General features: G+C 57.9%; 1 protein-coding gene across 1 annotated transcript in view; it reads right to left on the bottom strand.

Moving 5' to 3' along the window:
* Positions 1-19,438, bottom strand: part of SPTBN4 (spectrin beta, non-erythrocytic 4) — a 47,457-nt gene extending 28,019 nt beyond the window's left edge. The window contains exons 1-17 of the mRNA XM_066639040.1: positions 19,177-19,438; positions 17,793-17,944; positions 17,265-17,438; positions 16,679-16,770; positions 15,592-15,672; positions 15,108-15,223; positions 12,319-12,431; positions 11,228-11,415; positions 10,517-10,634; positions 10,240-10,398; positions 9,601-9,903; positions 8,676-8,826; positions 7,544-8,417; positions 6,795-6,932; positions 5,380-5,760; positions 4,740-5,115; positions 78-280 (exon numbers count right to left, since the gene is read on the bottom strand). Of these exons, the coding sequence (XP_066495137.1) occupies positions 78-280; positions 4,740-5,115; positions 5,380-5,760; positions 6,795-6,932; positions 7,544-8,417; positions 8,676-8,826; positions 9,601-9,903; positions 10,240-10,398; positions 10,517-10,634; positions 11,228-11,415; positions 12,319-12,431; positions 15,108-15,223; positions 15,592-15,672; positions 16,679-16,770; positions 17,265-17,438; positions 17,793-17,944; positions 19,177-19,351 (3,794 nt within the window). The 5' untranslated portion in view covers positions 19,352-19,438. The remainder of the gene's footprint in view (positions 1-77; positions 281-4,739; positions 5,116-5,379; positions 5,761-6,794; positions 6,933-7,543; positions 8,418-8,675; positions 8,827-9,600; positions 9,904-10,239; positions 10,399-10,516; positions 10,635-11,227; positions 11,416-12,318; positions 12,432-15,107; positions 15,224-15,591; positions 15,673-16,678; positions 16,771-17,264; positions 17,439-17,792; positions 17,945-19,176) is intronic.
* Positions 19,439-19,691: the final 253 nt, after the last annotated feature.

Genomic DNA, 19,691 nt, shown 5'->3' with positions numbered 1-19,691 from the left:
CATGTGTGCAGGCCTGGGCCTGCTGCTCCAACCTTCCCCCCTCCATCTCTGGTCCTCAGTGGCATCGGCCACCTTACTTTGCCTGGAGGAACTCCATTTTCTCCTTCACGCGCTCGCCGTAGACGTTGCCCTGCCGGATGAGGCTCTTGCCAGCCTTGAGGGCCGTCGTGGTCTTCTGCAGGTGAAGCTCCATGGTCGTCATGAAGTCCTTGTGCTCCCGGACGGCCTTCTCGGCTGCCTCCACCGTGGTGGGCTGCTCAGCATGGGCCAGGGCTGCTTCCTGCAGGAAGAACAGCAGGGACTGGTGGCTGCGCCGGCCAGGGGACGGCCTCTGTGGCTCCAGCAGCAAGCGATCGGCCCACTGCCACGCACATCACCAGGGGGCATCTGGCCAGGTCAGATGCATGCAGCAGGCGGCACTGCCCCAGGACAGCACCAGGACCAGGACCACACCTCGCCTGCCACCAGGCAGGGCCAACAGCCTCTGCCTCCCCTCCCCGGGAATGGACCGTGGCGGCTTCCAGTCTGCTCGAGTCCTCTTTGCAGCAGGCGAAAAGGCACCTGGGAGGGAGCACCGAGGCGCCAGTTGTCCCGCAGAATGGGACACTTGGTGTTCCGGGCAGCACTGGCAGGAGAGCAGGGACCAAGAGCAGAGGAGCAGGGCTGCCCAGCTTAGTCCCCCTCTGCCACCAACTCCTCTGGGGCCCAGGTTGCTCTCCATCTGTGAGCCCACAAGCAGCCCAGGGGCTAGGGGCAGTCCAGCCTGTGCAGGCTGGCAATGCGTCTGGCGTGCCCCAAATGGTTGGAGGAGGGCCCAAGCAGACGCTGGCGTCTCCACTCCCATGCTGTCCTCTGCAGTTGGGGCATGTCTCAGCGTGAGGCTTTGCGGATTCCTATGCCATAAATACGCGAGACAGACAGCAGTTGTGGGACATCAAGACGCTCACTGGTCCTGCAAGCCCCCTGGGGGTCTCCGAAAGGACTGAAGGAAGGATAGGGATCCTGCAACAGGACAATCCTGAGGGCAGTGGATTCTGGTCAGATGCAGGGGGCGGAAATCTGGCACTTGTCATCATTTCAAAGACCCAGCAGCCACTGCTCCTGGCCCACTCCACCACCTGCTCACAGTGGCTGCTGCCAAGTTGGCCCCCTGATCAGCTGCCTTGCTGGGGAAGGTCCCCTCCCGCCATACGCACAGGTCGCCGGTGCTCAGGGAGCCAAGCAGCAGCTGCCACTCTGTGCTTTGTAGGCACACTCTAAGTCTCACCATCTCCGCACACTTGTGCCAAGTAGGTAGAAGCAGAACACTCCTCCCCCACCCATGAAGCCCCAGTCAGCCAGCAATCAGTGGGGCGGGAATAAGGAACAAATTCCCCTACGACCCTCCCTGAGGAAGGTGAGGGTTTGGCCTGCCTTACAGACTGGGGGCAGTGGAGGAGGTGGTACCCCTGGCCTTTTCTGTGCATGCACCCAGGAAAGCCAGATGTGGCTGCTGCTGCTAGCTGGGGACCAGGCAAGGGTCTGCTTGGTGGCAGCAGAAGCCTGACCTAGCAGCAGTCAAAGCTGGTTTTCCCTGGAGTGAGCTCACAAGCAGAGGAGCCCATGAGGCTGAAGGCCTCCCTAAAGGTGGCCAAAAGGTGGGAGGAGCTTGTCTCTGGCAGAACAACCCTGGACCCAGCCACAGTCCTGGGCACTCTGTTTGCTCCCAGTACTGGTGTCCAACCGTGACAGAGACCGATAAGCCGGCAGGGGGCACCGGTTCCCAAGCCCCCCCCCCCACACCGCATCAGCCTCTGCTGTCTCCAAGCCTCAAGCCAAAGTTTCCCACCATGGATAAAAGAGGTTTAGCCCAGATGGGACACCTCCAGTCAGCTCAGGCGCCCTCTCCTCTCTCTCCCCACCCAGCCCACTGCAAGGCCCACACAGCTCCCAACAATGGGATCTTGGTGGGCCATTTCGACCTGGGCTCTGTGAGCTGGATCAGCTCCTTCAGGAGGCGTCGGGAGAGGGGAAAGCCCCTGGGGAAATGTACCCCCTTCTGCCCCATTGCTGATGCTCCCTCAGAGGCATTTCTCAGAGTCCAGACAAAGCAAGAACACAAAAGGACGTGCTGTGTGCCCTGCACTTGCGTGACCGTGTGCTTCTAAAAGCTGACCACTTGTTCTAAAAGTGGCTCTGCAGCCCCCAAGGAAAAGCGTCAGGCACCCGCCCCTCCCCTCCCCTCCCCTGCAGTCAACGATCTTTGCACATTTCTGGATTCAGAAAAAGCGAGCGACTGCCCCTCCCCCCTGCCAGCCATTGCAGAGCTTCATGGAGGAGACGCCTGTCCTCTCCCACACTGCAGCCTCCAAACATCCCTGGCCTGGAGTTGCCACCACGTGGGTGGAAACTGGCGTTAATTAGCAGCTTAGAATTTGGTTAAAAGCAAGAAAGCTAATTGAGTGGGAAAACCCCTTTAGTTGGCTGGCCGAGAGTCCTCCAGGCGCTGTGAAGCCCCCACTGACAGCTTCACGGTAAGGATCAGCTGAGCTGCGCGTGGAGGGGGCGGCCAGGGCTGGGGAGGGCAACTCTCCATTCTCTCCCTCGTGGTCATGCTCTAGGCAGTGCCACCTGCAGGCATGACCCAGCCAGAGCAGGGCTTGCTACAGCGGCTTCTTTGCTTATGTAAAACAAAACCAGCAGCCAGAAATGTCACTCCCTTTCAGTGCAAGCCTATGCATGTCTACTCAGAAGTAAGCTGCATCGTGGTCAATGGAGCTTACTCCCAGGACAGTGAATACAGAACTGCAGCCTCAGGCACTTTCCTGGGAGTTAGTTCCATTGAACACAATGGAACTTACTTCTGAGTAGACATGCAGAGGATTGCACCCTAAGACCCAATCCTAACAGGCCACTGCACTGTCAGAACTCGCATGCTGGTGGCACAGCAGCCTTTCTGTTATAGCAAAACACACCACATTGAGAACAACCAGAATCTGTGAGCAGCAGTGGCTGGGCAGCAGGGGCCGCAAAAATGCTTGGGCAGGACAGGACAGGGAGGGGGAAGGACAGGGAGGGGTGTTGATGGTGTGAAGGGGCAATTCCCTCACCTTGAGGGGGCCTCTGGGACTGTCCCTCCTCCCCACAAGATACTGCAAATGCTCCCTTGGTGTGGCTACACTGGTGCGGGAGGGGTTTAGTTAAGATTGGACTGTTGAGTCTCTTTTGCACCAGATGCTCTTCATTGCCACAATTCATATTTACTCTCTCAGGCAGCGTAAGGAACCCAGGACCATCTGCTATTCTTGTGGCAAGCAAATGAGGCAACAAGGAGAGAAACCTGGAGAACCTTTTGCAAACTGGAGACAACAGAATGTGGTGGACACGGCAACACCTTGTCAGAGTGACAGAAGTGCCCACACACCTGCCAGTCCACTGCCTGTGCCTGGGTGGTCCGCCCCTCTGTCTTAACGAATCAGAAACAGCCCCCAGTCACTGCCCCCAGGACATTTGCACAGAAACCAAGGGAGCTGTTTGGCTACTCTTGTGCCACTCCCATGCGGGATTTGGGGGACGGGGACGGGGTACTGCATTTTTCCTGCTGGAGACAACCCTTTCTTGATGATGTAAACCCAAGAACCCACCAACTGGGTACTAAAAGCAACTGACTGATAACACAGGCATTTTGTTGTTGCAAAGGTTAGACCTATTCCTGGATAATATTTGGGGAGCTGAATCCCAAAATGGCATCGGTGTTGTTCAACTGGCTCTTGTTTTGGGAGTATGGCATACCCACCTTATACGCTAATTCAAGCAGCTTACTCATGAGGAAGCAGTCACCATGGCTTCCTCAAGAGAAAGCTGCTTGAACCAGCATATAAGGTGGCTATGTCATACCCCAAAAACAAGAGCCAATTGGATAAAGCTGATGCCATTTAGAGATTCAGTACTCCAAAAATATCCTAAATTTGTTCAAATGGCAACTAAACAAAGGGGCTTTTTTAGACCTGTCTAATCAGTAACATTATAAACTGTCTGACCTTAAAAACTTCCTTTTTACTAATAAGCAAGGAAGACCCCGCAATTCCGTTAGTGATGAGCAACGGGCAGCTCGTGAGCAGCACATATGATGTGCCTGAGGCCTGAATGGGACCAGTCTCCAGTCTCTCCGGAACGAGTATTTTGGTCGTGCGAATGCAACTGCTTGTACGAAATGGTGACAACTGCTGTACAGACCCTCCTGTACCACATTCCGTTGGTTTTTGACGCCCCAGAGGAAACGTGCCAGAGGACAATCCTCTCACTAGATCTGGCAACCCTCACCTGGAACCCCAAGCGTGCCGTCCCCGAGGTGCCTCCAGAGAACAGCAAGCCACACTGATGGTTTCAGATTCAGCAGGCCGTTCATCGTGAACCTCACACCCTGGGCTGAAGCAGCCCAAGCACACATCCCCTTCTTGAGGGTCTTTTTGTACAGAACGACCAGCACCAGGTTTCTAGTGCTGACCATGCAGGGGTTCAGTGGCACCCCGGGGAGCAGGAAGGAACAACAATAGCCCAATCTAAATCAGTGACAGGCGATGAGCAGTTATGGCCATGCACAGCACTGATGCAGGCTGCAAAATTCACGTTTCCCTTGGTGCAGAATTCACACCAGCCTGGGCTCAGAACCCCAAGTGGAGTTTTAGCCCAGCCCTGGCTAAGACCACCCCAGACTGCTGGAAACGCTGGGCAGCTGGCTGTACTGTTGGGAGACCTACCTGGTTGTACAGGCTGATCTCTGCCTGCTTGGCGTCACGCAGGAAGAGGAAGAAGATGTGGGCCTGGACGAGCATCTCCCGCCTGTTCTCCCACATCTCCAGCAGTTTGTTCCAGCCAACGTCGAGCTTCTGCAGCCACTGCTGGAGCGAGAGGTAGGGCAGGTCAGCCTCCTCCAGGGCCAGCACATCATTGACTGCCTGGATTTTGGCATAGTCCTCCTCATAGCGGTTGATCTCCTCCTTGAGCGAGGCATGATGGCCCAGGAGCCGCTCAGCCCCGGCAAGGTTGTTGGGCAGTTCTTCTGAGGCCACAGCCGCCTGCGTCTTCACCAGCCAAGTCAGGAAGCTGTCCAGGTCCTGGATGAACTGCTGCAGCCTGAGGAGTGAGAGGAGAGTGCTCAGGGGAGAGCCAGAAGGAAGGACGGGCAGAGGCCCTGGTAGCAACCCAAAGAGAGAGGCTGGGGAGGGCCCTGGAGGTTCAAGGCTGGGTGGCTGGAGGGTTTAGCCTGCCAGCAGAGCTCCATGCATGCAGACCCCCCCAGGGCCTCTGTGCCCTGCCTCCTGGCCACTCGCTGCCTCCCTCCGAGGCCCCTCTTCCCATCGCCCACTTTGCTGTGAGAACCGCTCCTGCCTGCCTGACCTGCTAGCCACAGTCAGGGAGTCCTCGCAGCCTTGCATTGTCCTCTTCAGGGCCTCCCACTCCTCGCTGATCTCCTCAAACTGCAGCAGGATCTCCATGGCCTGGGCCGGGTGGCTGTTAGCCAGGACCTCCCCCTCCTGCTGCAGCTCCACCAGCCTGGGCTCCAGAACCACCAGGGCTGCCTCCATGGTGGAGAGGCGGCGCTGGAGGGAGAGGACACTGCCCAGGTCACTGCTGTTGTACTGCGTGGCCTCCACGGCCTTGCGCTTCTCCCGGATCTGGGACTTGATCTCAGTGCACTCCAGGAGGTAGTTCTGGATCTTCAGGATGGCGCTGAGGTGGTCCTTCTTTTGCTCCACCAGCTCCACCACCCGGTTCCACCTGGCCAGGCCAGAGAGCAGAAGGGAGGGAGGGAGGGAGGGAGGGAGGGAGGGAGTGAGAGAGAGAATGTGTGTGCTTTGTCGTTCTGTAGATGCACCTGTGGCCTGGTGCATATTGCTGCATTCCAGTGTCCACAGGCAGTCTGTTTCGGGAGAGCGGCTAATTGATGCTCCGTTTGAGGTCACAGAAGAAAGAACCATGTGTGAAGGAGAAGTGGCAGGAATACAGGACCATGCACAGGCTTGCAGGGGGAGGACACATTTGCCCTGCTGAGTTCCTTATTCCCCACAAAGTCGAGTCTTTCCTTCTTGGCAGAGCGCAGGACTCCCCTGCTCTTTGCAGAAGGAGAAGCAGACATCCTGGGCTGGCTTCCCCTTGGGCTCCCAATGCCCTTTCGGACACAGTCGCTTGCTGACATTTCCCAGCAGCACGAGGGCAGCGCGCCTATGTCCTCACACTACCAGTAGCCCCTGGGGGCCAGTGTCTGAGCTTGGGGAAACAGCCGGCCAAAGGAGCTCTGCTGACTCAGAGGGGCGGGGGGGCAAGGGATCACAGAACAGGTTAGCTCTGAAGCTTCTTCCGCCTCTCTAGGGCAGGCACTGCTCCTGCAGGGCCCTCCAAGGGGCCAGCCCAGCGCCAAGCTGTGTCCAGACAAAGCAGGAGAAACTGGTCTGTGCAGGTGCGGGGTGGGGGTCCACCGACTCATTTAGCTCCACTCCAGAAGTGGCATTTGCTTGGGGCAGCCAGTGCATGGAAACCCCACCCCCGGAAGATGCTGCCAGCCAGGTGGGCCCTGATCTCTCATCAGGAGGGGCAGGAAGTCCCACCCCCTAATCCCAAAAGCCCCAACCAGCAATGGCTTGATTGTTGGAAAAAGCTGAAGCTGCTTTGGGGCACCTCTTTGAGGGAAGAGGAGGGTACAAATGTAGCCCAAGATGTTTGGGGGCTCAGCAGTGAGGGCAGAGCACTCTGCAGATGCTCAGATGAACTGCCCTTTCTTCAGACCAGGAGCCTCCACAGAGTGTGCTTCTCACCTACTGTTCAGGTGGTCCTGGCAGGACCGGACTTCCGAGGAGCTTGGGTGGCCCCCATCGACCAGCTGCTGCACAATCTGGTTGACGTCCAGGATGCGGCCCATCAGGCTGTTCATCTCTTGGTCAAGGCTCTCAAACCTGGGCAGAACCATCCAAGAGCCTCAAGACATGGCACAGCCCAGGGCAGAGCAGCAACTGCAACAGAGGGGTGGAGGGGCAGCAGGCATCTGATCCTGATCAGATCTGATGCCTGATCCTCCTGGCATGCAGCTCATCCTGGGGCTGCTCCTACACTGCCTCCATCTCACCCATCCTCAGCAGCTCAGCCCTCTTACTCTACCCAACACACACACACACACACAGAGAGAGAGAGAGAGAGTCTCTGCCCCCTTCCTCTGCCAGGAGTTCAATCTGCACCCCAGTTGGTGCTGACCTGCCTGCCTCCATGGTCGTGGAGCTGAGCCCAGCAGCGCATTGCTCTGCATGCAGAAGGTCCCCATTTTATCTCCAGCAAAAAGGAACTCTGGTGGTGGGCTGGGAAAGGCCTCTTCGCTGCCCGAGACCTGGGAGAGCCACTCGAGGGATGTAGCCTGATCCAGACTTGGGCAGCTGAGTGTGCTACGGCACCTGGGCCAGCCCCCCCACCCTCCCAGAAGCCTCTGCTCTGAGCTGCCTCCCGGACATCACCCCTCTTGCCGCATTTCCCCTGGCCAGCTGGGGACAGAACCCAGGCACCCTTGCAGTCTCACCTGTGCTGCACCACCTCCACGTCCTCCAGCTTCTGGGGCACGTCCATGCGGTCGAGCCACTGCTCCTTCTCGTCGATCCAGACCTCGCAAGCATTGACCTCGCCGAACATGCAGTAGACAGCCAGCGCATCCTGCAGCCACTGGCGTCGCAGCACGGCCACCTCGGCCACCTCCCCATACAGCTGCTCCACCTCCACGATGCGGATCTGCACATCCACCAGCTCGTGGTACTCGGGGGCCAGGGCTGCCAGCTGCCTGCGCAGGGCCAGGACCGCGGCACGGTGCTTGTCCAGCTCCTCCACCACCCCCCGGTGCTTCTTGACCAGCGACTGGGTGGAATGCTCGTCGTGACCAAAGTCGTCGCTGGAGACCAGGCGGTAGGCGTCCTGCAGCCAGGCCACCAGGTCATCTGTGTCAGCGCTGAACTGGTAGAAGCTCAGGGCCTCCTGCAGCCGCTGCAGGTGGGCCGCAGCCAGCTCCTCCAGCACCTTCCAGTGCCGCCGCACCTCCCGGATCTTCTCCTGGACCTGGCCGGGGCCCGATCGCTTCCGGAGCAGGAGCTGCTCACCCCGCTTCATGGCGGTTTGCAGCAGAGAGCGCCGCCCCCCCAGCTCGCCTAGCAGGATGTTGTGCTTGCTGAGCAGCTTGACCACGCTGCTGAGGTCCTTGCCGTAGCTCTGCACAGAGGAAAGGATGCGCTCCTTCTCCCGCGCCCAGGCCTCGGCCTCCTCCATCTCCTGGAAGAAGGCCCACAGCTGGCGGGAGGCCTCCAGCTCCCTGCGCCGCTTGGCTGCCTGCTCCTGCAGCTGCCCCAGGCAGCTCTGGACATGCTGCACCCGGTTGCAGATGATCTGGGGGTCGCAGGGCTGGTAGCCTGGGTGGGGGGACAGGTGGGGGGAGCAGAGAGGGCAGGCCACATTCAAGGCATGCAGTCAGTCCCCAAATGGCAGCACGCAGGTATAGGAACATAAGGAGAGTCCCGCCGGATCAGGCCAAAGCCCACCTAGTCCGGCTTCCCGTATCTCACAGCGGCCCACCAGAACAGAGCCCTCTGCATGCACGCTCAGGCCTTCGCCACTGGCGCTGTCACCCAGCCGGAGGCCCCACCCCACTGTAGGTGCTCAGGGCTCACCTGCCAGCTCCGAGAATTTGAGGGCAGCGGCGTTGAGGGCCTGCACACGCTCGCTCTGCGCAGCAATGTCAGTCTCCAGCAGGCTCTGCTTCTGCAGCAGGTCCTCCACCTCCAGCAGGTGCTTCCCAAACTCCTTGGATGCCAGCTGGGCCTGCCAGGATGGCAGCCACGCAAAGGGTCAGCGCCAGCCCAGGAACCCAACTGAGCACCCACCTGCCTGCAGCTTTCACCCTGGAGCCACCCTGTGGCCTTCTGAGCCTGGACAGTCACAGGCTGGACCAGTCCAACAGCCCCTGCTGGACAAGAGTGGGCCAGCGCCCTGCCTTGCCCTTGGAAACCCTCCGATGGTTTCCCTCCAACTGCCATAGGGAGGCTACAGGGAAGCTAGGAGGCTGGCTGACCCCAGCAGGAACAGGGGACGGCTGGCAGACAGCTGACCCACAGGGTCCTGCAAGAGCATCACATTGAGAAAACCGTCCCGTGGCTTGTGGGTCGCTCTATAGCAAACGGCACTGTAGGCTACATGCGGAGTGTATGCAGCAGGGAGGGAGGGAGGGGAGTCCTTTCTTTCCAGCTCCTGGCTCAGCTGCCACCCTGGCTCGGACCCCAGCAGCAGTCGCCACCAGCTCCTCTGAAGAGAGTGTCCACCCCTCTGGTCCCTTCCCTGAGTGCTGCCCCTCCCTGCCCATTCCCCGTGCCCAGTGTTCCCCTTTCAAGCTGCAGGCCGCAGGAGCCTGGGAGCCTGCATCACTTCTGACTTTTGGGCAGTGCCCCACAGCCTGAGGGCCTGACGAATCCCATCACGATGCCCACAGGAGCCAGGCTGGCAGAGGCCCTGCTTTCATCCACCCTTCTTCGTGCAGAGCAGTGGCAGGTTGGCTCCCTGGTGGGGTGCTGCTCAGCATCCCCCCCCCCCGGGCCTAACCTGCATCTCATCCATCCAGTCAATCATGTACACCATCTCCTGGAAGACGTTTTGCAGGGCCACGTTTTGCTCCAGCCGAGCCCGCCGGGCGCTGACCAGCTCAGTCAGGAGGCCCCACTGGCGCAGGATGTTGCTCTTCTGGGCGTTGATGCGCTTGCTGTCATAGTAGCCCTCCGACTCCATCTCCTGGGCCAGATCCACCACCGCCTGGATGCGCTCCTGGTAGGATGAGATGTCGGCTTCGATGGCCTCGTGCTTCTTCATGGCCGCCTCCACTGCCGGTAGATCATAGCCAAAGTTGTCCTGGTCAGAGACGAGATGGAAAGGAGGACCAGGGGTGAGTGGGAGGCAGAAACCAAATGCACAGAGCTGCAGCTCTCTATGATCTTTGTGCATGCTCAGAGTGCCTTTCTCACAAAAACCAGCTGCCGGGGGGGGGGGAGCAATTTGCAAGGCAAGAAGGAACTTCTAAATCCTGCTGATCACAACCCAGACAGGGTCACTGGAGCAGCCAGCAGCACCCCCAGCCAGCTCCCCCCTGCTCCATTCCAAGAGGGGAGCAGGCTGTCCACGCCCCACAGAGCCCTGCCAGCCCCCTTGGCCCACCCGATGCTCCTCCCGGAGGGAAGGCCCTGTTACCTGGGAGACCAGCCGCTGGTTCTCATTCAGCCAGGTCTCCCGCATGGCGGCCTTGTGGTCGAAGCGCTGAGCCAGAAGCTCCAGCTTCTCCTGACGGATCAGTTCGTTCCGCAGAGCCACCTCCCGCTCATGCTCAGCCTTCTCCAGCCTGCTCCAGGCCTGGCAAGAGGACAGAGAGGGCGAGGCAGCTTGTGGGCTGGGGCGGCTTTGGGCACAGGCCCGGGCGGGCGTCAGGTCCCCACAGGCCGCCCACCTCTTCCTGGCCCTCCCATTCTACCTTGTTGATGTCAGAGATGCTCCTGCCATCCTTTGGGATGTAGAGCTTGCGGTTGTTGGCGCGCAGCTTGCTTTGGATGGAGAAGAGCAGGACCTCCAGGTTCCCCTTCTCCTGAAACCTGCAGGCCAAGCGCGGGGGGAGGGGGGTCAGCCATCAGCTGCTGAGTCGGCCTTTCCCTCCACTCATCATCCTTCCCACACAGAGCAAGGATCAAGACCCACCTCCACAGGAGTGCAGCTGTGGACACTTTGTACAATGCCGGAGGCTGGCAGGACTTTGAAGAGCGGGGGGTGGGAGGAGGTGCCAGAGGCCGCCCACTCCACCTCCTCCAGCCATCCCTAAGCCAGGACAGGGATGGCGGGGCTCCCACTCCACATGTACCCAGTTCCAGGCTCAGTCCTCAGCAGGATCTAGGGATGCCTGATCCTTGGAGCTGGGAACTGTGGGCCTGGCTGTGCAGCAGCCCCGGCCACACCCTGCTCTGGGTCCTGGAGGCAGCTGGTGTCCATCGACAGGGCAGGGGACTTGTGGGCCTCCATACGAACCCCGGCACATTTCTCGTGACACCTCAGACCGTGCAGAGTGGCTGCCAGTCAGAGCAAGCGTGGGAAGGGGTGCAGGTGCCTTCAGCCCTCACCCTGCATCGCTGCTGCTGCTGCTGCTGCTATTGGGCCTGTTGGGTTTTACCCCCCCCCCCCCGAAGGCACTCACTTGACCGGCTTCTCCAAGGTGCAGAAGGCGGTGAAGGCCTGCAGCTGCTGCTGGACCCCCGTCAGGGAGTTGGCAAACTTCTGGTTGCTGATGATGCCAACAGTGAGCTCGATCCACTCCAGCAGCTCACTGGCCAGAGCCTCGTAGCGCTCAATAATCTTCTTGATCTCCAGGACCTGATCCAGCACCTGCATGGGGGGGGGAGGGTGCAGTGAGCTGGCACCAGCCTACTCCAGCGCCACGCAGAAAACCTGCACATTGGCAGGCACCCGCTAGACAGAGAAGGACTCGGTGAGCTGGGCAGGGAACAAATGCCGGCCACTGGACCAGGCAGGTTTCAGAGGGTATTACAATTTGCGGGAGGAGGAGAGAGAAGGGGCTGTGGGTGGCTGTTGCTGCTGGTGGTTGTGGGGACCCCAAGTTTAGAGGCAGTTGACTAGGAAACAAGGCTGTTGCCTTCATGCTTTGTGAAGCTGATGGGCTCCCCAGAGGCATCTGGCTGGCCCTGGTGACAAGCAGGGTGTCTGCTGACTAGGCAGGTCTCTGGCTGGAGCCAGCAGTGCTCAGCGGATGTTCCTATGAATGGCTGACTCAGAAATTTTGTTCAGTCTCCAGACTTTGCTTGAAAACTCCACCATTCCGTAACCCTCAGCTTTGTCCTTTCACCCACAGTGCCCAATAACCCTCGGTTGCTCCACCCCCCCAACATGCCCCAAACAGGCAGAGGCTTCCCTGAGCCCCACCAGTTTCCCCGCGTTCCACTGCTGTTCCGGTTCCCCTGTCTGCTTCCCCGACCCTGCACCAGCCACTTCTGCATGTGAAGCTTAGGAAAAGTGAGGGTGAGGAAAGGGCTCCTTTTCTGTTCTTTCCCAAACTGTGCACTCATCCTCTCCAAGGTTGTGTGGGGAGGGGAGGTATATACTGTGTGCAAGTAGCACATGAGAGCTGGCCACTACCCACTCCCTACGTCCATTCTGGGGGAGCAGTGGGGTTGGGCCTGAGCAAGAACAGGGCCTGGGAGAAGAGTCAGGGTTCCAAACGGACTGGAACTGTCCTCTGGGCGGCAGCAGGCCTTCCTGCTCCAAACTCACTTTCCCAATACGCTTGCCCTCCACCGCCAGGGCCTTCATCTTGGAGAAGTAGTGGTAGAAGGAAACAACATACGTGATGATGGACTTTTCATCAGGGTTCTCCATGTTGACATCTGCAGAAGAAGGAGAAGGAGAGATAAAATGGGAAGTCCAGAGGGCAGAAACTGGGGCAAGGAATGGAGATGGAGGGGATTGCAGCAGGGCCTTACTGCCAGGACTCCAATCTGGATTACGGAAGCTGGAGGTCCAACTGGCCATATCCCCAGGCAAGAATTCTAAACCATGGTGGGAGTTGGGAGTTCTGGGCACAAAGCTCCCCCCAAAAGAGAGGAGGGAGAAGGACAGCAGGAAAGGCCATTTCAGAGGCTCCATTCTGCTAAGGTGAGGGGCTTTTGTTCCCCCTGCCAAATGCTGGAAATGGGAAGGGGCCGCTTCTACACATGACTGCAACATCATGAGATGTGCCAAGGCCAGAGAACATAAGAACAGCCCCACTGGATCAGGCCATAGGCCCATCTAGTCCAGCTTCCTGTATCTCACAGCGGCCCACCAAATGCCCCAGGGAGCACACCAGATAACAAGAGACCTGCAAGGCTTCCTGGGAATTGTAGTTAAGAACATAAGAGCAGCCCCACTGGATCAGGCCAGAGGCCCATCTAGTCCAGTTTCCTGTATCTCACAGCGGCCCACCAAATGCCCCAGGGAGCACACCAGATAACAAGAGACCTCATCTGACATACCCCATTTCTAAAATCAGGAGGTAGCACATTCACATTATGGTTTGTAACCCGTTAATGGATTTTTCCTCAAGAAAATTGTCCAATCCCCTTTTAAAGGCGTCCAGGCCAGACGCTACATCCTGTAGCAAGGAGTTCCACAGACCAACCACATGCTGAGTAAAGAAATATTTTCTTTTGTCTGTTCTAACCCGCCCAACACTCAATTTTAGTGGATGTCCCCTGGTTCTGGTATTGTGTGAGAGGGAAAAGAGCATCTCTCTATCGACTCTGTCCTTCCCATGCATAATTTTGTATGCCTCAATCATGTCCCCCCTCAGGTGCCTCTTTTCTAGGCTGAAGAGCCCCAAACACCATAGCCTTTCCTCATAAGGAAGGTGCCCCAGCCCAGTAATCATTTTAGTCACTCTCTTTTGCACCTTTTCCATTTCCACTATGTCTTTTTTGAGATGTGGCGACCAGAACTGGACACAATACTCCAGGTGTGGCCTTACCATCGATTTGTACAATGGCATTATAATATTAGCCGTTTTGTTCTCAATACCTTTTCTAATTATCCCAAGCAGGAGCTCATCACACTGGCCTGAGAGCATTATCATTGCTTCAAATGTTATATGTATAGTTTATTGTTCTCTGTTTGTTGTTAGGTGCTTTGGGCATTCAGATGCTGAAGGAAAAGTGGGGAAAAATTAAACAAGCCAGCCATCTAATCAGGTCATTTTGGGTAAGTAAGTAAGATAACAGGGTGTCATTTTCCAATGAAGATTTTGGAAATTCTGCACAGAAACTCAAAAATGCAGCTGCTAAAGACAGAGACTTGCTCCCCAATTCACCACAACAGCCAGGGTAGAAGTTGTAAGAAGACTGAGAGGAAGAGGCCCCGTCTCCTGAGAGACACAGAGCCTGGAATTCTGGGCTTGGGAGGAAGGGACAGGGGAGAGCAATTGTGTGAACTGCACCTTTCGCCTGGGAAGCCTATAGGAGAGGCCACAGGAAGGCCGGGGGGAAGGGACTGTTGCCCACCCCCTGTTTGTTGGCTTTCCAGCGGCACATCTGGGGGAGCCACTGTGGGAAGGGCCAGGCTGCTGGGCTGGAGGGTGGGCTAACCCAGCAGTGCTCTTGTCACACCAAGGTGTGCAAAGCCAGCCCAGAGTCTAGGGGCACCTTGAAGAAGCAGCCGCTTATTTCCACAGGGGCTGCCACTGCACCAGATACGTGATGGCTTCCTGCTCCTGACAAGGTGGGCCCGTCTCCAAGCACTGCTGCTGAAACAAGTCGGGTTAGTCCCGCAGATATCACCAGGCACTGGATGGTTTTTACTATGAGACACTGACAGGGCTGCCCCCCCTTCGAAAAAGGCTTTACAGAGCTTGGCCAAGGAAGCGCATGAAGTGGTCTGGCGCAGGAATTATAAGCAGAGGCACAAGATTACAGGAAGCCCCGACTAGGATGATGAGATTAAGGCACATTAGATGGCAGCAGATCAGGGCGATTCGGTCACAGGACAAAAGCAGGCTGAGGCTGCAGGCGCAGGATGGGCATCCCTCCACAGGCAAGAGAGGAGACCAAGGGCTGGCCTGCCTCACTCAGGGCCAGGAGCCAGAGTGCCAGGTCCTCATTCTCAGCCCTGGCCTGGCCATGCCACTCTGCAGAGAAGAGCGCACCAGCAGGAGGTGCTTGGGTATCTGGGATCCTGCCAGCCCAGGCTGGTCCCATCATCACAGGAAGGGCTCTGCTCCACTGCAAACACCTGTGTTTTGCCAACTCCTCAAGAGCCTCTTCTAGGGGTGGAGAGCAGTGCAGCCTGAACCAGGAGGCCTCACCCAGGGACAGACTCTGAGCAAAAGCATTCCTGACACACGGAGCAGCTTCCTGCAGTCTGGCATCCAGCCCATTTCTCCAGGGGTCAGGCAGGCCAGGGCTGCTCCCCCCTGGCTCCTCTATGCTGTAGATTCCATGTGGGATAGAACCTTGGTGGGGCCCTCCCTGCTCCCCAGCAAGGACGGGCCTCTCTCTGAGGCACAGCTCAGCACCTCAATCCGTGAAAGTTACCTTCTGGATCAAGCAACCGGGCCAGTCCCAGCTGCTGCTCAGCAGTGTTGAAGGCCTGCTGGAGGTTGAAAGCTGCATTAGATTTGGTGAGTTTCCTGAAATCAATGATGTCTGGCCTGGAGACAGAACAAAACACTGTCTGAGAGGCCTGGTGCTGCTGATCCACATCGCCACGCTACAGCTCAGGTTCAGATTCCACTGGATACAGTGGTGGCCATATTAACGGCCACCAACAACAATCTGCAAAAGTAGATCTTTCCACATCTGTCACGCAGCTGCTCCACAGCCCCTTGCGGGCAGTGCTCTAACTGCGGAGCCTGACTGCATCTGCAGGGCTCAGCTGAAGTGACGAAACACTCTTCCTCCCCCAAACAGATGGTTAAAGAACCGAGTGCCCCCCAGAGGCTGCCTATCATCCCTCCCCAGCCACAATTTGTTTCACTTTTGCAAGTCTGATCGGCAAAGCGTCCTGCAGCCCCAGCACCTGTGCCTGTGGATGAGGGCGTTGAAGGCCAGTCCGTCTCTCCAGCTGGTGGTGAAGTTCTGGATATTCACCTCTGGGTACCTGGCAAGGCAGCGACAGGGAAGAAGATCAGCAAAGTGGGGCAGGCAGCTCCGTGAACAGCATGTAAGAGGAGCTGCTTTGTGGCGACCCCATCACTGTCAGAGCGCTGCTGACATATAACTCTGGCTCAGAGAAAGCATCGGTGGGCCCAGGCCCAGACTTCTGATCCTCTGGACCAAAGCAAAAGCGAGCAGGCCTCAAACTAGACTCCAAAGGGCATCTTCCTCCCTTTCCTACCCCCAGCTGAGGACCTCACTGAAATTTCCTCCAGCCTCCGCACTTGGCCTTAGGCTATGCCTTGCAACGCTCTGGCCCCAGCCGCAGAGGGAATGAGCCACGGAGGCTCTGGGCTCCAGAGCCCAACTCTGAACAGATTCTGGACGCTCAATGACCTGCCAGTGTAGCATTCTGGCTCTCTGGGGCCACAGGAACTCTCCAAGCAAGGCTTCCTGAGAGCCAGGGACAGCCCAGCCCTATCCTTGGCTCTGTAATCCCATCACCTCTCCCCAGACGCCAAGGGTGGCAGGGACCCACCCCTGAGAGTGGAAGGCAGCTCGCCGAGAGCCCTTAACAAGGAAGTCTGGTTCTGGCTGAATCCAGCACTCAGAAAATCGTCCTTTTCGTCTCTGGTCAGACCTGGAAGCCTGGCTGGAGACCCCAAATCACTCATCCTTCTCCTGCTCAGCTGAGGGATGCCATCCACATCCCGCCCACAGTCCAGGAACCTCCACACCAGTCCCAGTTCTGAGGATGGCAGTCTGCCTCCTGGCCCCTCCTGCCCAGAGCTTGCCAGGGATTCAGCGCACAAGCATGCGTGGGGGCTGCATCCCAAACCTCCCAGTCTGGCTCTCCTGCTTCCCTCCATGTGCCCCCCCTACAAATTCTTAAACCCGCATGCAGACCCCTCCCCATCACAGACACCAACATCTTGCTCTCCCTACTGGCCCCTCCGTCCCAGACAGTGCTGTCCTGCTGCAGACTTCCACTGCCACCACCCCAGGCTCACCCAGCGGTCTTCATCTGGCACCACAGCAGCAGAGCATCCTTGGCCGAGCGGGTCTCCCGGTTGTCCTCCGTTTCTATTTTGATCACCTGAATCTAGGAAGGCACCGTGAGGAGAGTGAGGGGTCCAGGCTGGCCAGGCCTGCAGCTCCCACCGAGATGCTGCTGCCATTTGCCCCTCCCCGATAAAGCCCCCTTCCCAGAAATGCCCCTGACATTTTGGGCAGGGGCTGCCAGCTGAGACCCCCTTTGCTCTGCCCCTGGGAAGAAAGCCCAGTCCCAGCCAAGGACCCTCCCTCCACCCGGGGACCAGCCCTGCCCCTCACACTCCTCAAAGGCCTGGACTTCTAGAGATGGCACGGAGTCCGTCTCTGCCCACCCAGCTGGTTTCTGGAGAAGCGGGGGTTCAAGGAGCTCCAGCCGCCTGCTTCCCATGGAGCTAGAGAGTTGAGAGCCCCTCACTCTTGATCTCTCAAGGCCACAGTGAAGAGGCGTCCAAGGACAGGGCTCTTGCCAGTGTCAGTCCCAAACACACAGGCCTGCAAATGCAGAACCCCCTCCCCCCCAGCATGGACACAACGAGGGCACACCTGGAAGCGCAGAATGATGGTCCAGATGAGGCCCAGTGTCAGGCGGTGGTTGCCGTCGACGATGTCATGGGAGCCCACGTTCTCCAGGTGCACCCGCTGCTCCTTCAGGAACTGAAGGGCCTTGTCCACATTCTCCAGGGAGTGGATTCTCATTCGGCCACGGGTTGGTTTGGGCTTCCAGCAGACAGCAGGAAAAGGAATGAGGGCGGCTCAGGGCCAAAGCAAGAGGACGCTCCCAAACACGTCTTGCCTGTCCCCCCAAATCCTGCTTTCCTCACAGGCATTTCAGCCCCAAAAGTGTTAACCCCCAAAACCTGTCCTGGAACAAGTGATGCTATAGCAAAGGAAAAAGGGCCTCTGACCACATGCAGAGTGCATTCCCTCTGCCACACTTGGATCCCTGCAATCAGGTCAAATGGACAGGTTCCCGCCAGAGCCCCTTCCCCTTGGGCTTTAGCTACTACAGCCAGGAAGAGGCCCAGGGCTTCCACCCCCCCTCCACAAAGCCCACCCCCAGCCTCTGCCTACCAGCTGTTCTCCTGACAGCACTTCCAGCAGTTTGGTCAGCATGTAGCCATCCCGCAGGTCCGAGTAGAGGTCGCTGATCCGGCAGGAGACCTGGGCCAGGTGAGAGTTCACCCATTTGGTGAAGGTCTTCTTCTGCACAGCATCCCGTTCATCTGGCAGAGTTCAGGCTTGTTAGCTGGGGGGGGGGGGGTAGGCCACTCAACCAGCCTCTCCATGTCCAAACTCCTCCCGTCCTGCAGTCCTGGCTGATGGCTCCCTTACTGAGCCCTGAAGCCCCCTTGCCATTTATTCAACTGAACTCACCTGCCCCCCCCCCCACAAATCCACTGTTTGGGGCTTGCATCTCTTTGACCTGAGGCTTCAGGCTGATGCCACAATGTGCAAGAAGAGAGTAGCATGCAGGGGAGCTCACCCTCCTCCCAGCATTCTTCCTCCCCACTGAAATTCAAGGCATGTGCACCAGAGAATTGCTGCCTTCAGTCCTGCCATACTTGCCCCTTCACCAAATCCTCTTTCAAGTCCTGCGTGCACTTTTCCACACTGTCCTGTGCAGTCTACTCAGAAGTCAGCCTCACTGAGCTCAGCAGAACTTATTCCCCAGCAAGCAAGCTTAGAACCAAATCCTAACCAACTTTCCAGTACTGGCATAGCAGTGCCAATGGGACCTGTGCTGCATCCTGCAGTTGGGTGGCACTCAGGGAGGTCTCCTCAAAGTAAGGGAACGTTCGTACCCTTACCTCAGAGCTGCATTGCCCTTGTGTCAGTGCTGGAAAATGGGTTAGGACTGTGCATTTAGCCATGCAGCCTTGTTCATTTAAGCCAAAACTTGGGGGCTAATCCTATCCAACTTTCCAGCACTAATGCAGCCAGGCCAACTGCTGCATCCTGCAGCAGGAATATAAGAACATAAGAAGAGCCCCGCTAGGTCAGGCCAAAGGCCCACCCAGTCCAGCTTCCTGCATCTCACAGCGGCTCACCAGATGCCTCAGGGAGCACATAAGAGACCTCCACCCTGTGCTCTCCCTTGCACCCGGCATTCTGAGGCAGCCTACTTCTAAAAGTGGGCGATGTGGCAGCTGTAGAGGCCTCCTCAAGGTCAGGGATCAAACGTTCCTTCACCCTGGGGCTGAACTGCGGCTGCATCAGTGCTGGGAAGCCGGACCGGACTGGGCCCTTAGTCTGTGTTGCTCATTCCTCATTTCATCTTGTTTCTCGGTTAAACCCAGAACCCTTTGAAAAGGCTCTGGGGAGGGGAAGAGAGGGCTTCACGGGGTCCAGAGTGCTGGTCAACCAGCGGCACCCGTGGCCAGCTTCTGCTGCCAACGCTCAGAGCCAGGACTGGCAGAGGGCAATCCTGCCAGTGTGCTGGTGGTCTGGAACACACCTGCCAAAGCCTTGATCCGGGAGCATTCAAAGAGCTTGGCGGTGGCCGTGGTCTCGTCCCAGGGCCGGTGGTGATGATGCTCCTCGTTCTCCCACCGAGGGTTGTTGTTCTGCTGCTGCTGCTGCTGCTGCTGGGACTCCATGTTGTCCAGCTTGGCTGGCACAGTGTTGGCCATCTCAGGGAACCGGCTTTGTCACAGGTCTGCAGAAAGGGGCTTCATGAGCCACTGAGGCAACAACGGAGGAGAGGTGCCATCTACCTGCTCGGCTGCAGGCCTGAAAAGCACACAATAAACAGCTCAATGCAAGAGCTCCCACCCCAAGCAAAGTCTCAAAGCAGAGCAAGAGGACACGCTGGGGTGCCCCAGAGTCTCCTGTCAATGCTCCTCTAAAGAAACAAAATGATTGCCATACCACATGCCTCTCACGTCATCTGTGTCATTTTTGCCACAGTCCCGCAAGGTAGGCCATCCGCATAGTGCAATCATGGGGATGGGGCAATGCTAAGGCTGCAGA

Source organism: Tiliqua scincoides, chromosome 10, assembly GCF_035046505.1.
Source record: "Tiliqua scincoides isolate rTilSci1 chromosome 10, rTilSci1.hap2, whole genome shotgun sequence".
In the NCBI taxonomy this organism is placed as follows: domain Eukaryota; kingdom Metazoa; phylum Chordata; class Lepidosauria; order Squamata; family Scincidae; genus Tiliqua; species Tiliqua scincoides.
Note: the sequence above shows the minus strand (reverse complement) of the source record. Positions and strands in the feature narration are given on the sequence as shown.